The sequence below is a fragment of the Alligator sinensis genome, unplaced genomic scaffold, assembly GCF_000455745.1.
Source record: "Alligator sinensis unplaced genomic scaffold, ASM45574v1 scaffold24_1, whole genome shotgun sequence".
In the NCBI taxonomy this organism is placed as follows: Eukaryota; Metazoa; Chordata; order Crocodylia; family Alligatoridae; genus Alligator; species Alligator sinensis.
This window is the reverse complement of record NW_005842609.1, coordinates 385,869-401,265: the sequence shown is the minus strand read 5'-3', so window position 1 is coordinate 401,265 and position 15,397 is coordinate 385,869. Positions and strand designations below refer to the sequence as shown.

At 47.8% G+C, this 15,397-nt stretch overlaps 1 protein-coding gene across 2 annotated transcripts in view; it reads left to right on the top strand.

Annotated features, from left to right (window-relative positions):
* Nucleotides 1-9,332, top strand: part of CFAP53 (cilia and flagella associated protein 53) — a 33,918-nt gene extending 24,586 nt beyond the window's left edge. For both annotated transcript variants that reach the window (XM_014524427.2, XM_006033135.3), the window contains 4 exons: nucleotides 3,482-3,700; nucleotides 6,092-6,308; nucleotides 7,270-7,372; nucleotides 8,934-9,332. In XM_014524427.2, the coding sequence (XP_014379913.1) occupies nucleotides 3,482-3,700; nucleotides 6,092-6,308; nucleotides 7,270-7,372; nucleotides 8,934-9,162 (768 nt within the window). In that variant the 3' untranslated portion in view covers nucleotides 9,163-9,332. The remainder of the gene's footprint in view (nucleotides 1-3,481; nucleotides 3,701-6,091; nucleotides 6,309-7,269; nucleotides 7,373-8,933) is intronic.
* The last annotated feature ends 6,065 nt before the right edge of the window (nucleotides 9,333-15,397 follow it).

The window sequence follows — 15,397 nt, the reverse complement described above, 5'->3', positions numbered from 1 at the left end:
AAACTTCACCCTTAGATGCGCTCATGCAACTCACTTGAAGTCAGCAGATATTCTAGTACCTGTGCAGATCGTCAGTTTGCCATCACTCTCCACCATTCTTTCCTCCTGCTTTACTGGTCAACATCGTGGTTACTTATGGAGTGGCCCAAATATGATGTAGAGTTCAGATGCAAAGAATCTGTCCCTGCCCTGGAGTGTATAGTGTCAACAGTAACTTTGAAACACAACTGAGGCTCTGGGACTGGTTTATATCCAGCATGGTATCTATAAGGGTCAGTCATAAAGTAATTCCTTCCCGGGTTTTTTTTCCTTAGGCAAATATTATTGGAAATATATTTAAGTTGGACAAAAACATTGTACATATTGCTAAACGCACAGAAACTGCTATTTTTCAGCACAGTTTCCTTCTCTGTCACTGGTTCATTGCCACAGTAAGCATGGGCATATATCCTGACATCGTAAAAGTCCTTGTTGCACAGTTGCGTTCGCACAAGCTTGCGTCACTTGGCCATTGTCCTAAAAGGGTTGTCTTTACAATCTGTCCTTTGTCCTCCTGGCTGTATGGAAGATGAGGCAGAACAGTGGTGGGCAAAATACAGTCTGTGGGCTGGATGCGGCCCACCAAAGGATTCTATCTGGCCCATGGCGAGTCTCTTGGCCCCACCCAGCCTACGCGCAGGGGGCAGCCCAGGCCATGGTGCGTGCAGCCCGTTTTGCTATCCCCATGCACACGGCAAGGTGGGGGTGGTGTGGCAGCCAGACTCCACTGCCCGGCTCCCCCCACAGCCGGCGGCTTCTTCCAGCTGCTGTTGCTAGTGTCTTCGCTCCCAGCGGACCTGGCCCTACTGCCTGGGCACCCCAGCCCATCTGCCCCACACACACTGCCAGGGACATCAGAGGGAGCAGGTGGTCAGGCAGGGTCTCTGTGGGGGGCCTGGGACCTGCATGGTCAGGGCACACTTGGCCAGGTGGATGGGATGGGGCTGCAGGCGGGCAGGGAGCTGTGCGCAGAAGCAGGACAGGCAGTCAGGGCTGGAATTGTGGGGTACTGACAGTGCAAGGCCAGGGCCGGGGCAGAGCCACAATTCGCTCTCAGCAGCATCCAGGAGTGGGATGAGCAGGAGGGGCTGGGGCTGGAGCCAGGGCTGAGGCCAGGATCATCGTTGTGGGGGGTGTTGACAGCATGGGGTCAGAGCTGGGACACAGCTGCGATTTTCTCCCTGCATGTAGGGAGCCACTTTCTGCATGTTGGGAGCATGTCAGGAGCCGCTCCCCACATGTTGGGAGTCACAGCTTGACCCCAGACCTACATTGTCATTGCCCTGTGATTCTGGCCCTGGCCCCACCCACCTGCCAATCCTGTTCCTGGCCACTGCTCCCTGCCCATATGTAGCCCCATCCCTTCTGCCTGGCCAAGCCCACCCTACCCGCAGGGGTCCCAGGCTGGTCTCCATGGAGAACCTGCCCGCCTGCTCCATCCGGTGCCCCTGGTGGCAGGTGCAGGATGGATGGGCTCAGGCCAGATAGGATTAATTGCCTCCCTCCATCATATCTGGTTAGCACTCCTCTCCTCCCTCCCCCTCTGCCCTGCAACAGCTCACTAAAATTCCTAAAGCCAAAACAATTGTCCACCCCGATGTAATCTGTATTTACTGTCTCTGGGTGCTAAGTGAATTTATAATCTATTTCAAATGCCTGCAGTACCTACAGGAATTGTTACTTAGGCTGTCACTTAGTCTTGGTTTTTCATGTGTGAGTTTGGTTATATGCCTAGGTAGGAATACAGTCTGGTTTCATTGTCTCTTTTGAAATCCCAGAGTTTTACTATCTACACATCTGCTCTCTGAGAATTAAGGCAGATCATCCCAAATGCCATATTCTTAAATAGTTGTAACTGGCAGTTGCACATGCCAAACCAGGAGTGATATGTGCAGATGGGCATGGGAGATATGCTATTACTTTTTGAACAACTCCTGTGGAACTGCTGCAGTCTCTAGTGAAGATGCTCTGGTTGTACTTGGATGTAACAGAAAGTAAGCTTGGCTCCATTTTTTGCAGTGGCTATAGTTAATATTTATTGCACAAATATCCTTTTCTGTAAAAATTTGAAAGTCTTTGGATGCAGGTCTTAAGCTGCTGCTCACATTTGCACAAAACAGATGAATGTATCTCTGTCATAAATACTGAGAGAGCCAGTTACTCCAGCATCTTGGCACTGAAGTGCATGTCATAATTAAAGAGAAAAACCTGGGATTCAATTAAAAAATATACTGCAGTGTTCATGTTTTGATAATTGTAAAAATGATGCTATTAACTCTGGAATCCTTTAATGTCAGCAAGCAAAGTCTTCAGTACTTATCTTCCCTCTTATATTTTCCAATTAAACTAATCTCAGCTAGAGGTGCACTGATACATTGGTCCCATATTGGATCAGCACCGATATAAGGAAAATTGACAGCATCAGCAATCAGCTTTTTTACGCCAATGTGGCTGATAATGTTGCCGATAAATGCCCTGTGCATGTGTAGCACACAGGCAGCCAGGACTGCAGCTCAGCAGCGTGGGGCAGGTAAGTTTGTTGTGGGGGATGGGGTGGGGGGAGGGATTGGTCACATTGGTGGAGCAGACCAATGTGACCAATTCAGTCCCCATGGTGAGGGAGGGAAGGAAGGAGTAGGGCTGGGGAAGGGGCAGGCGCTGCCCAGCTGGGGTGGAGCGGGGCATGGGATGGAGCCATGAGTGGCTCATCTAGGGGTTGCAGGGAGGGAGTCACAGCTCCTATTGCTACACACACCCCAGGAGGGCATGGAATCTGTGCCTGGAGCAAGGGCGGGCTGCTGCTGTGGACTGGAGCTGGGGGCAGCACGTGGCTCTTCCCAGTGGGGTGATGGGCCCAGCTGCACTCAGGGCAGGTGGCGGGGGTGCTGGAAGGGGCTATAGTGAGTTTTGGGCCCCCCTGTAGCTCCACTTCCAGTGCCACTGTCACCTGCTCCGAACACAGCCCAGCCCAGCCCCCCGCTGGGAAGAGCTCAGTGCTGCTCCAGACCCAGCCCCAGCCCATAGCAGTAGCCTGCCCTCAACCCACACACAGATTCAAGGGCACACGCCCCCATGCCCTCCCGGTATGCATGCAGCAGCAGGAACTGCCCCCCAACCTCCCTGTGCGACCCCCAGATGAGCCGTGACTCCATCCCGTGTGCAACACCTGCCCCAGCCCTAGCTCCAGCCCTCACTGTGGGGACCTTGGTCTGCCCACCCCACCCCCATGCCCCTTCCCCTGCAACAGACTTACCAGCCCAACACTGTTCTCCACACTGCTGGGCTGCGTATCGGCAGTTGGATCAGTATTGGCTGATAAGGCTCCTTAAAAATTGGCCATCAGTATTGGCCGAAAAAATCTCTATTGGTGCACCTAACCCAGCCATTATTTTCTTTTAAGTTATACAGTGATCTTGCATGTTGGTTATTGCTGTTGCTGTAGGAGGAAGAAAAGCAGCTGCTTAAGCTAGAGAATGAGCGACTTCAGTTGGAAAAATTGCAAAAACAGAAGGAATGCAGAGACATGTTGGTCAGTTCCATACGAGAGAAGATGAAGCGTCTTAATCGAGAAAAACAAGAAGAACTTGCTCTTGACATGAAGATTTTAGAACAAGTTCTCCAAGAATCCCAGGAAGACACTGAAGGAAAAAAGAAAAAAAAAGTAAGCATAAAAATAATTTTTTGTTTCTAAAGTTGTGGGACAATGTCTGATCTGAAAAGTCACCTATGAAGCTACATTTTTTCTTGGCATGCCCTGAAGTGATCCAGTTTGGCTTATATGCCTAAATTCTGATATGTCCAGTTTAGTGCTAGGACGTACCTAAGCCCCTGGAGAGACTCAGTCTGATAGGCATGCTTGGAGCATGTCTAACTCACACTGTGGTGGTAGGGGCAGTGGTGTCAGTGCCCACTCTTTGCCAAAACTTTAGGGCATTTATACACATGCTCCAGGAGTTTGGGGGGGGGGGGGGGGGGGGGGGGGGGGGGGGTGCTTTAATTAGAGCTGCTCTCAGAGCCACTTAATTAAAGTGCCCAGAGCGTCTTATGTATCAGCCTTCCTGCACTTAAAAATGGCAGCAGGGCACTTTAACTAAAGCTTGTTGAATGAGCTTTAGTTAAAGCGCCCCTGCTGCCATTTTTAGGTGTGTTGCTGATACATGAGATGCTGCAGTCTGCTGGAGCACAGAAATTACCACGGTCCAGCGCACTTGATTACTCAAGCCTGCTCTGACATGCTGTAATTACAGTGCATTGGAGTAGCCTCTCTGCTTGCATATAGGTGCCCCTACTGTATAGGCATTCCCCAGCAGTCAGCAATATTTTTGAGCAGCAAGCTGCAATGCCCTGCTTGGGTCCAAGGCAGGCAGGTGCTAGGACCCAGCCACTGCCATCATTTCTCCCTGTTGCTGCATCTTCCTGTCATCACAGCTGTAGCATGGGCAAAGTCCTCCACCGCCCAGCCTGGAATGGGCAAAGTCCCCTGTTGCTGCAATACTGCTGAAGCCCCACTTCACCAGAATGCTGCTAAAGCCCTTCCAGCTCCCTGGGCCAGATCAGATTGCTCTGTAGGCCGGATCTGACCCACAGGCCGTATATTGCCAGCCCCTGGATTAGAGTTTTCACCTGGGAAGTAGGAGACCTGAGTTCTGGGCTGTCCTCATCCTGAAAGAATCAGAAACGCATCTTACCCTTCAGAGGAGAGTACCGTAAGCACCAAGCTATAGAATAGGCTTTCTGGGGCCACCTTCTACCCCTCCTGTTGAACCTGGACCCCTGAGCAGTCAAAAGTGCAAGAGCTGTGGGGCCAAAAGCAGAGCAAACAGGAGGAAACTTATTTTAGGTCTGGCACTCCTTGGGGCGGTGGGGATGACTGTGGTCCTGTGATTAGCTCTGTTTTTAACCAGCAACCTCCTACTGTAAAATGCATACTCAGTCCTGGGAGTAGGGCTCTCTCTATTTTTAAGCATCTATAATGTTGTGTTTTTTAGGAAAATTCTGCAAATATTCGCCTCATGCTCAGTGGTGGTTCAACCACTGGGGTTGGGCAACAGTGTGAATCCTAGCCAAGACATGGATGCTGCGTTGCCACTGGCATTTGAAGCATCATGTAAGCCATGCCTGCTCAGGACAAGGTTAGATGACAGTGGTCCTAAGCACTAGTGGCTCCCCAAGTTCCTAACACTGGTGAAGCCGAAGTGGTGTTAGTAACAGCCAGAAAGTTTTGCGATGTTTCCCTGGTGTAGACAGGACTAGCAAAGTTATGGGCTGCAGGGGAGAAAAGGCCAGTGTCCTGCCCTTGGATCATGGTGTGTAATTCAAAAAGAAAGCAATTTTGAAATGTTGAGTTAGAAAAATGTATCTCTTTGTATGAATATCTGCGTATTCTCTTAATGATTTACCAGAGGGTTTAAAGCAAGTATTTTTTAAAGTGGACTGCAGTTCTCCTTCCAAAGCAGGGTGGAATTGGCCAAGAGATAAGGTATTGTGCTAAAAGTCGCTAGACGGGTTCCAGTCCTGGCTCTGCCGCAACTCCCTGCAAGACTTGGAGCGTGTCCCTTCCCCTCACAATGCCTCAGTTTCTCCATGTGTAAAATGGGATAATGCCTACCTAGTCTGTAAAGAAAACTGGGGGATGCTGATACAGAAGAGGGGAAATGAGCAACACACAGGGCCATGAGGGGAAAGGTGGAGAAGGCTGCAGAAAGTCCCTGAAATAAAGAAGCTTGTTGGGGGTGTCTCTTGTGTGCAGTGAGCTTGGTCTACAGAAGTCATGAACTTCACAGTGTAAATCCTATATAATTCTGCTGAGATCAGTGGATATACCCCTTCAGAGTAGGCACTAATGAAAGGAGAATTGGGTAGGTGCTGCTTTTCATTTGGTTCCTGAGGCATTTCACAGAGATGTATTGGAAAATGAGTAAACTGTGGCCTAAAGGGAGAAAGTGACACTGAGGCAGTGGCCCATATTTCCTCTTCCAGTTGACCACTTCAGCCACTTCCCTTGGGGCCTGTGTGAAACTTATTGAAATTCTGTACGGTCCATGTTTCGTAGCAAGAACTATTTAAGGAGCAGCAGATTTATCGGGAACATCTAGCTGCACAACTGGAAGAGGAGAAGCGTCGGGAGAAGGAGATGGACAAGCTGCTGGAGGAAGAGATGGAGCGGACGTGGGCCAAGAAGGCTGAGCAAATGAGACTGGAAAAGGAGGCTAGAAAACGGCTAATGAAAGATGTCCTGGATACAAGACGACTGCAGATTGAGGAGAAGTGTAAGGAAAATGAGTGCAGGGTTGTTTGTGGGCTGAATTGTGCCCTGGGTTGTGAGACTCCTGGCACATCTGTGGTGACATTGCAAGCTTTCCTTGAGAGCAGCAATTGGCCCAACTGCATTGGATATGCTTCCTGTCGCAACAGAGGTGGCACAGTACTGTTGTCTTTAGATCTGATCCTGGCAGCTTTACTCAGACAAGCAGTATATAGAATCATAGAAAATGAAGGTTGGAAGGGACCTCAGGAGATCAATCTAGTCCAATCCCCTGCTCAAAGCAGGACCATCCCCAACTAGATCACCCCAGCCAAAGCTTTGTCTAGCCAGGTCTTGAAAACATCCAAGGATGGAGTTTGCCCCACCGCTCTGGGTAGCCTGTTTCAGTGTTTTACTGCCCTCCTAGTGAGAACATTCTTCCTAATATCTAACCCAAACTTCCCTTCCTGCAACTTGGGACCATTGCTCTTTGTTTTGTGATCTGCCATCACTGAGAACAGTCCAGCTCCATCTGCTTTAGAACCCCCTTCAGGTAGTTGAAGGCTACTATTAAATCCCATCTTCGTCTTCTCTTCTGTAGACTAAGTAAGCCCAGTTCCCTCACCCTCTGCTCATAAATCATGTCCCCCAGCCACCAAACCATTTTCATTGCCCTCCACTGGACTCTCTCTAATTTGTACAGTTCTTACTGGCACTAGTTGTTTCATTGACATCAGTGGAACAAAACCTAATTACATAGGGATTGCAGGAGCAATATTCTTACTGCAGAATATTCTGATGTTTTGCAAGTGAAATCACCTCTTCTCCATGATTGATATGGTTGGGGAGAAAGAGGGAAACAAAGCGTCCCTGTTTTTGCCTTTCCAGAAGAAGCAAGACTCAAACATGCTGTTTAGCATAGAATATATAGAGCAAAGTTTACATTCATTTTTAGGTTAGCAGAACATTTGTTTTTCTTTTTGCAGTGGAGAGAAATGCAAAGCAGCAGGAAAAGCTGGCTCAGGACAAGTTGCTGCTGGCTGAAGCCATTAAAGAACTCAATCATATTGACGGAGAGAAATATTCCAGGTATTTCTTTTTTACGTTGTCAGTTTTGTTATGAACTCATGCTCCCAGCTCTTCAGAATTGGATTGTTCAGTTTAGGAAAGAGAGTAAACAGCAATAGGCTGTGCAAATTTTCCTCTGCAGGTGCCCTGCAAGGCAGCTCATTGGCTATTAACTGTTTACTTCCAGCCATGTAATGTTACCAGGGGTATTAAACAGCCAACCAAATCTGATTACCCCCCAAAATAATTTTCCCTCGAGTACTCTTTTGTGTTCTTTAAGGGATGACAAATTATCCTGACTTAAAGTAGGAGAATTTAGGGTGTCTATGCACATAACAGAGGTCTGCTCTGATGCATGCTAATTAGCACGTATCGGAGCAGATTTGATTAAATGAGTGTGCTGCAAGTCTGCTGGAGCATGCTAATTAACACGCTCCAGCAGCCTCCACTTCACGTGTATTCAGCATCTCCGCATTTCAAAATGGCGACAGGGACACTTTAACTAAAGCTTGTTGAATGAGTTTTAGTTAAAGCTCCCCTGCCACCGTTTAGAAGTGCAGGATGCTGAATACATGTGATGCTGTGGGCGCTTTAATTAGAGTGGCTCTCAGATCCTCTCTAATTAAAGCGCCCCCCTCCACCCCGGAGTATGGGTATAGAACGCCCTTAGTGTCAGGTAATCTTTTGTAACAGTTTTGTGTATCTGCTCTGTCTCATGGTATGTAGAAACTAAATTAGGACAGCTTAGTAATTAAATTATTGTGGCTTAGCTTCTACTTGTTCTAAGAGAAAGCACACATAAATCACTTACAGTGGATAAACAGATGCACATTTTACCTGATATAATTTGTTTGCTGGCCCTGTCCACAAGCAGAATTCTGGTAATAAAAGTTCTTAGCAATTCTAGCACCAGCCGATGTGGAGTTTTTGATTTTCCTTGGCTGGTTTCTGTAAAGAAAGTTCATTTCAGTTGATTAACCGAGGGAATTGGAATGTTCTGGTTTATTCCAAATACTTACTCCTCCAACTCCCCCGAAAGACTGCTGAGTGATTGAACACCTCGCCCATGAAGCACACGGGCACACACCATCAGAACAGATTCTCATTGGCCTGTTTTCCCCTGAAGGAGAAATGCTGTTTCTTAGGTATATCTGAAATACACCTGGAACCCACTTTAAAATATAGGTTTTGAAATTGGGTATTTGGAGGCTACAGTCATGCCACTTAGCCAGAAAATGACTAAAATCTGCCATTCAGGTATCTGTTACATATTTCCATCATTTTTTCTGCACAATGACAAACAGAGAAAGAGACATGTACAGAGGAGTACAAAACTCACGTACTGAATAATGATCATTTATTGATCATTGTTTATTACGCAATGATGTGTATTCTGCTTTATCAGGTAAGGACTTTGCAGTGTACTAAAAGCTAGTGTTTGTTTATTAGAATAATTGCTGATAATGACAAATGGGAATTTTAAATGGTGATTTTACCTAAATGTTGATTGGTGATACCTAAAACCTCCTATTAATTTTCTGCCTTTGCTTCACAATTGAGATGTTTGTCATGTTCCTTCCAGAAAAATACAGGAGGCAAAGGAATACCGGGAGCAGCTTCAGGCTCAAATTGCCTATCAGCAGCAGGCCCACCATGCTGAGGAAGAAGAGAAGCAGCGAGAGTATGAATCAGGTCTAGCAGCAGAGCAGGAATACCAAGAAAAGATCAAGCACATTCTGTCCAGATCCCACCTGAAACTAACAGAAATCCATCCCTTGAGAAGAAAGCTAATGACTGACCTGCAAGTATAGCATCAGCTTGCATATCACTCAGCCTAGTGCTCTCTAGACTTCATTTCAAAGTCTGTAGGAATGTTTACACTTCAGGGGAACTGATATGCCCCTGATATAACTTCTGTTACCTCGGATTTTGGGGTAAGTTATTTTAAGAGCAAATCCTAGAAATAAAAATATTTGAATTCTCTGAGACTATAACTTTTCCATTGTTTTGAGTATGAGATGTTTGTGTTTCAAATTAAAATAGCATTTTGTATAAGCAACCCTTACAAACTACATGGAAATGCTCCTGAAAACTTGCAGAAGGATGAATCGCAGGAAACTTTCATTTGAAAGACCCTTTAAAAACTGAACTGAAATATTTTCAAGGCCCACAATTTTAAGCATTTTAACAAAAAAGTCGATTTCACACTTCCGTGGTCTTGAAAAACCGTATAGGTCTGTTCTACTATCCCTTGCAAAAATTCACAAGAATGAAAGCAACTTTTATAGGCCCTGATAGCTAATACTGGTAAGTGAGCTTTTCCTATTTTGTGAAACTGTTAATGGGATAGATAGGATCATAGGAAAGTAGGGCTGGAAGGAACTTCCTAAGTTCATCTAGTCCAGCCTCCTGCTAAAGGCAGGATCATCTCTGACTAAACCATCCCAGCCAAGTGTCTGTCTAACCTGCTCTTCAAAACCTCCAAGGGTGGAGATTTCACAATTCTTTAGGTAGCCTTGACCACCTGCCTAGTCAGAAAGGTCCTCCTAACCTAAATGTCCCTGGCTGAAGCTTGGGAGCATTGCTTTTAGTCCTAACCACAGAGAAAAGCTCATCTCCATCCTCTCTATAATCGCCCTTCAGGTATTTGAAAACTGTTACCAAATTCTCCCTTACTCATCTGTTCTCTAGACCTGTATAATCCAAGTGCTTTCAGCCTTTCCTTATAAGTCTTGCCTCCCAGGTCCCTAATCATATTTGTTGTTCTGCAGTGGACTCTTTCCAAGTTATCTACATTCTGAAAGTGTGGGATGCAAAGATGAACAGCTACAGACCTCACCAATGCTGAATAGAGAGGAAAAATTATTTTCTGGGCTTTTATCTTCTCTCTTTTTGTATTTTTTTTCATTTGGGCCTTTGCTCTTTGCCTTTCTCTCATTCAGGCCCAATGCTACACAGGTTTCTCCCACCATTGAGCTCAAACCCATCCCCTCCTGTCTCTAATCCTTCTCCTTCAACTTTCAGTCCTTATTTACCTTCTCTCTCTTCACTGTATTTACTAGGGTTAGCCTATTTCCAGTTCCAAAAAAGAGGATACCTGTCCGGGGGACACCTCACTCCCCAGCCCACAGCCCCCTGGCACTGCCAGTGCCCCTCGCTCCCAACCTACAGTCCCCCATCCCTGGTGCTGCCCCTCATTCCTGGCCCACAGTCCCTCGTCCGTCCGCCACCAGGCTATGCTGGTGCTCTTCAGTCCTAACTCACAGCCCCCCATCCCTGCTGCTGCCTCTAATTCCTGACCCAAAGACGCTTGGCCCTGCCAGTGCACCTCACTCCCTACCCACAGTCCCCCGCCTCCCTGGGCCAAGCTGGTGCCCCTCATTCCTGACCCACAGCCCCCTGGTGCTGCCAGTGGCCCACCCTCCTGGCCAACAGCTGCCCACTCTTCCAGTGCCTCTCACACACCACCCACAGTCCCCCTGCCCTGCCAGTGCCCCTCACTCTTGACCTTCAGCACCCCTGTTCCCCCCAGCCCTGCTGGAGGGGGCCTTCAGCTTCCCCTGTCCTGACTGGGCTAGAGTGTGGCGGCTGCGGCTTGCATGGGTGGTGGCGAAGCAAGTCTGGCCCTGGTGCGGGCTGGAGGGAGGAGGAAGGGATGCCTGTAGCACCCACTCCCCCAGGCTAGGGCCCCTGTGCCATGTCAGGCAGCCTGACTATGCCTCTCCTCCTTCCCTGGGCAGCATCTTGTGCGAGCATAGGCATCTGCCCCTCGTGCCACAGACATGAGTGAGCTCTTTGAGCTACGCTCTGTCAAAGGCATTAGTGGAAATTAGCAGGGAGCTCAGAACTCTGGCAAGAAAGACTATTACTTCATACAGTTTCTCCAAAACACATGGAGGATGGACATGGCAAATGTAGAAGTCCTTAGCTGGCACAAAGTTGGGCTATTAACCTGACACCAGATTACAGAGAAGTATAATTATACCCACACTTCAAGAGTGGCTTTATGCTTCTGCTAAAATGAGTTTCAGCGAGCTATTTAATTGCTGGCATCATTAACCCACTGAAATACTGTGGCAGTTAGTACTTAATTTAGGATTAAATGCTGCCTGCTCTCCTTCACACAAATGCTTATTTTCTGCTGAAACTAGTGGACCACCATAGAAGAGCTGATGCAGCATATCGCTGCAAACTGGTGCTCCCAGTCCTAGAATAGGGGTGACATCTGTGAAGCATGCTTAGAAAATGATGTTAGTCACAGTGCAAAAAGTGACAGTGTTTTATTGTAAATGCACACAGAGAGACTAGCGTTGGGAGAGGAGATATGAGTCTTTTCCAGTAGCAGGTATGTAACAACATAAAGGTTGCCATACTAGGTCCATCTATAGTTTCATAGTTGGTAGGGTCGGAAGGGACCTGAGCAGATCATAGAATCATAGAAGTAGGGTCGGAAGGGACCTTGTAGATCTTCAAGTCCGACCCCCTGCCTGGGCAGGAGGGAAACTGGGCTCAAGTGACCCCAGTCAGGTAGGCATCGAGCCGCTTCTTAAATACCCCCAGGGTAGGAGCCAGCACCACTTCCCTTGGAAGTTGGTTCCAGATCCTAGCCGCCTTTTTCTGTGAAGTAGTTCTTACGGATGTCTAATCTAAACCTACTCTCCAACAACTTGTGGCCGTTGTTCCTTGTTATCCCGGGGGGCGCTAGGGGAAACAAGGTCTCCCCCAAACCCTTCTGGTCCCCCCCTAGTGAGTTTATAGACGGTCACGAAGTCCGACCCCCTGCCATGGCAGGAAAGAGCACTGGGGTCAAATGACCCCAGCCAGATGTTCGTCCAGCCTTCTTTTAAAGACCCCCAAAGTAGGAGCCAGCACCACTTCTCTTGGAAGTTGGTTCCAGATCCTAGCACCCTGACAGTGAAGTAGTGCCTCCTAATATCTAGCCTGAATCTACCCTCTGCTAGCTTGTGTCCGTTGTTTCTTGTCACTCCTGGTAGTGCTCGGGGGAACAGGGACTCCCCCAATGCCTGCTGGTCCCCCTTGACTAGTTTGTAACAGGCCACTAGATCCCCCCTCAGCCTTCTCTTGTGGAGATTGAACAGGTTCAGGTCCCTCAGCCTCTCCTTGTAGGCCGTGCCTTGCTGCCCCCTGATCATGCGGGTGGCCCTCCTCTGGACCCTCTCCATACTGTCCACATCCTTCCTGAAGTGCGGTGCCCAGAACTGGACGCAGTACTCCATCTGCGGCCTGACCAGTGTCGCATAGAGGGGGAGGATCACCTCCTTGGACCTGCTCATGATGTATCTGTGAATGCACGACAAGGTACGGTTGGCCTTCCTGACCGCATCCCCACATTGTCAGCCCATGTTCATTGTGGCATCAATGATGACTCCAAGATCCTTTTCTGTCTCGACCCTGACGAGAAGGGAGTTCCCCAGCCTGTAGGTATGCCACTGGTTTTTCCTCCCCAGGTGCATTACCCTGCACTTGTCAGCGTTGAACCCCATCCTGTTCTCATCGGCCCACCCCTGTAACCTGTCTAGATCCGATTGCAGCCTGTTCCTTCCTTCTACCGTGCCCACTTCACCCCACACCTTAGTGTCGTCTGCGAATTTGAACAGGGTGCTTTTTACCCCCTTGTCCAAGTCACTGATGAAGATGTTGAATAGTGTGGGCCCGAGGACCGAGCCCTGGGGGACCCCACTGCCCACATCTCTCCAGGTTGAATAAGACCCATCCACCACCACTCTCTGGGTGCACCCCTCCAGCCAGTTAGTGACCCATCTGACTGTGTAGGCATCAACACCACAGTCTCCTAGATCTAGTCCATTTATTCTCTGTCACAAGAGCACGGAGCGGGTGCTATGGGAAAAGAGTATATGCAGGGCCTGCCCAACCTAATCTGTCCCCTGCCCCTCTTCCCTTATTGTTTCTACCATTTAGAGGCCTAGGAAATCCTAATTTGGATCTTATACCTGTAACTATAATGTTTGAGACTCGCAAATGGATCTTTCCTGCACAAATTTGTCTAATCCTCTTTCGAATCTGGTTAAATTGTTGGCTTCTCAAACATCCTGTGGCAATGAGGTCCATAAAGCAATTGCAGTGTGAAAGACAACTACCTTTTGTTAGTTTGCTCATTAGTTTGTCAGTGTGAAAGCCCAGCAGATGGAGCAGTGTGGCAAAGCTCACACTCACTTCCCACACCAGAGACTCCAGTGTGAGAGGAGCCAGCCAGGAGCAGCTGGTAGTTGGTCCTTTCCTCCCCTGCCGGTTTATGGGAGGGGCAGGAGCAGCTGCTCTGCCCCGAACTGTATCCAGTCCTGGATGACCATGGTCTCAGGAAGGCCCGGGAGCCTTTCTTCCCAGCTCCACGCCTTCTGGTCTCCAGGAGGAGTTAAGTCACAGAAAGTGGTACAAGCACTTGTTTTCCTGGAACTGCCATATTTGGTTCAGGAGAAACAGCACAAACATTTGTACGCTTGTGGTTTCTACTGGGAGGATGACATTTCTCCCAGTAAAAATGTAAAACTTGTATGTGGCCATAGAAACTACTGAAACTTAACACAACTCTTATTTCTCGCAGTGCTGTATTCATCATGTACCTCTGCTTTCTCACTTCTTCAGTAGCCTGAACTTTGAAATCTCCCACTCCTAAGCAATAACCCAGACCTAGCTTCTAGTAAAGCTGTTTCTTTCAAGTTATGAGTCCTGCTTGAGCCCACCAGCTGCTCAGCATCTCCTCCGGGCATCCTTTCAGTCCAGAACCATAAATAGTGATCAGTCTAAGGAAAGCAGGCGGGTTTTGTTCATTCAGTCCACTTCTGAATTCTTTAAGTCAAGGCAGATTGTTTCAAAAACAAGCTGTACCTTGATTGTTTCAAAAACAAGCTGTACCTTGATCCTTTTCTTGCTTTTTGTTCCCCTGAGAGATCATGAAAAGGTTTTCTGCAGGTATGACAGTTCACAGCTGGGGAGCTGGTAACAGCCAGGGGCGTGACAACACGACATGGGAACCCACTGAGAGATGGTAGGCTGCAGTCAGAGCCGGACACAGCACTTGTCAAAAAAGAGTTAGTTCAGATTTATTAATAATACGTATTTTATTATGTACCAATCAAAAGTGAAGGCATTATAGTTCACAACATTGACAAATGAACAATTAGAAAAAATGTTAATAGGAGGGAGGAGGGGTGTGTGTGTGTGTGTGTGTGTGTGTGTGTGTGTGTGTAAACACAAGAACTAAAGGGGACATGACATACAGTTAAAATTGTTTAAGGCCAAACTTTAAAACCATAATAAAAATGATTTGGGGCATTCAAATTTACATTGAAATACTACATTTGGGTTTTGAATTTTGTCTGCAACCCATCCATTTCAGGATTTCTTCCCTGAGTTTTTCCTAGCCAGGGTGGACTGTACAAACATCTAGAGCTAGATCTTTTAACAGCAGAGTGTGTACATAGCGGCCCCATGCTCTCAATTTATCAGGGGTAAAGAACCTCTAGCCCACAACTATTTATCAAAGAAACTATATGGATTCTTGAAAGGGCCAGATTCATAACTCACTTACACCGAAATAACATTTAGCTCACTGAAATAATGTGAATAAGAGCAGAACCTGGTTTCAAAACGTAGTCCTGCTGAGGTAAGTGACAGCACGGGTAACTGCCTCTTCGCTGTGACCCTTTTGTGAACAGCTGTGTAAAACTACAAGGAACAAAGAGAGAGTGAAGTATAGCCGCCATTCGTATCAAACCCAGCCTCACGTAAGAGTGACCAGGAAAAGGAAAGCAGAAGTGATTTCTGTAGCAGGCTCACCTTTCAGAGCTTGCGTTGAGTCTCAGGCTTGAGATCCTGCTGTTTTGATTGGTGGAGCCCATCCACCAATCAGGAGACAGCAGGAGAAATAGCCATGCCCCTTTTCCTGAGGGGAGGGGAGAAGAGCTCCCCTGGACCTGATTGAAGACTGCAAACTGACTGGTCCAGAAGACTTCAGGGGCGGAGCCTGGAGCGTATAAAGGAGCTGCAGCGAGGGACTCAGGAAGA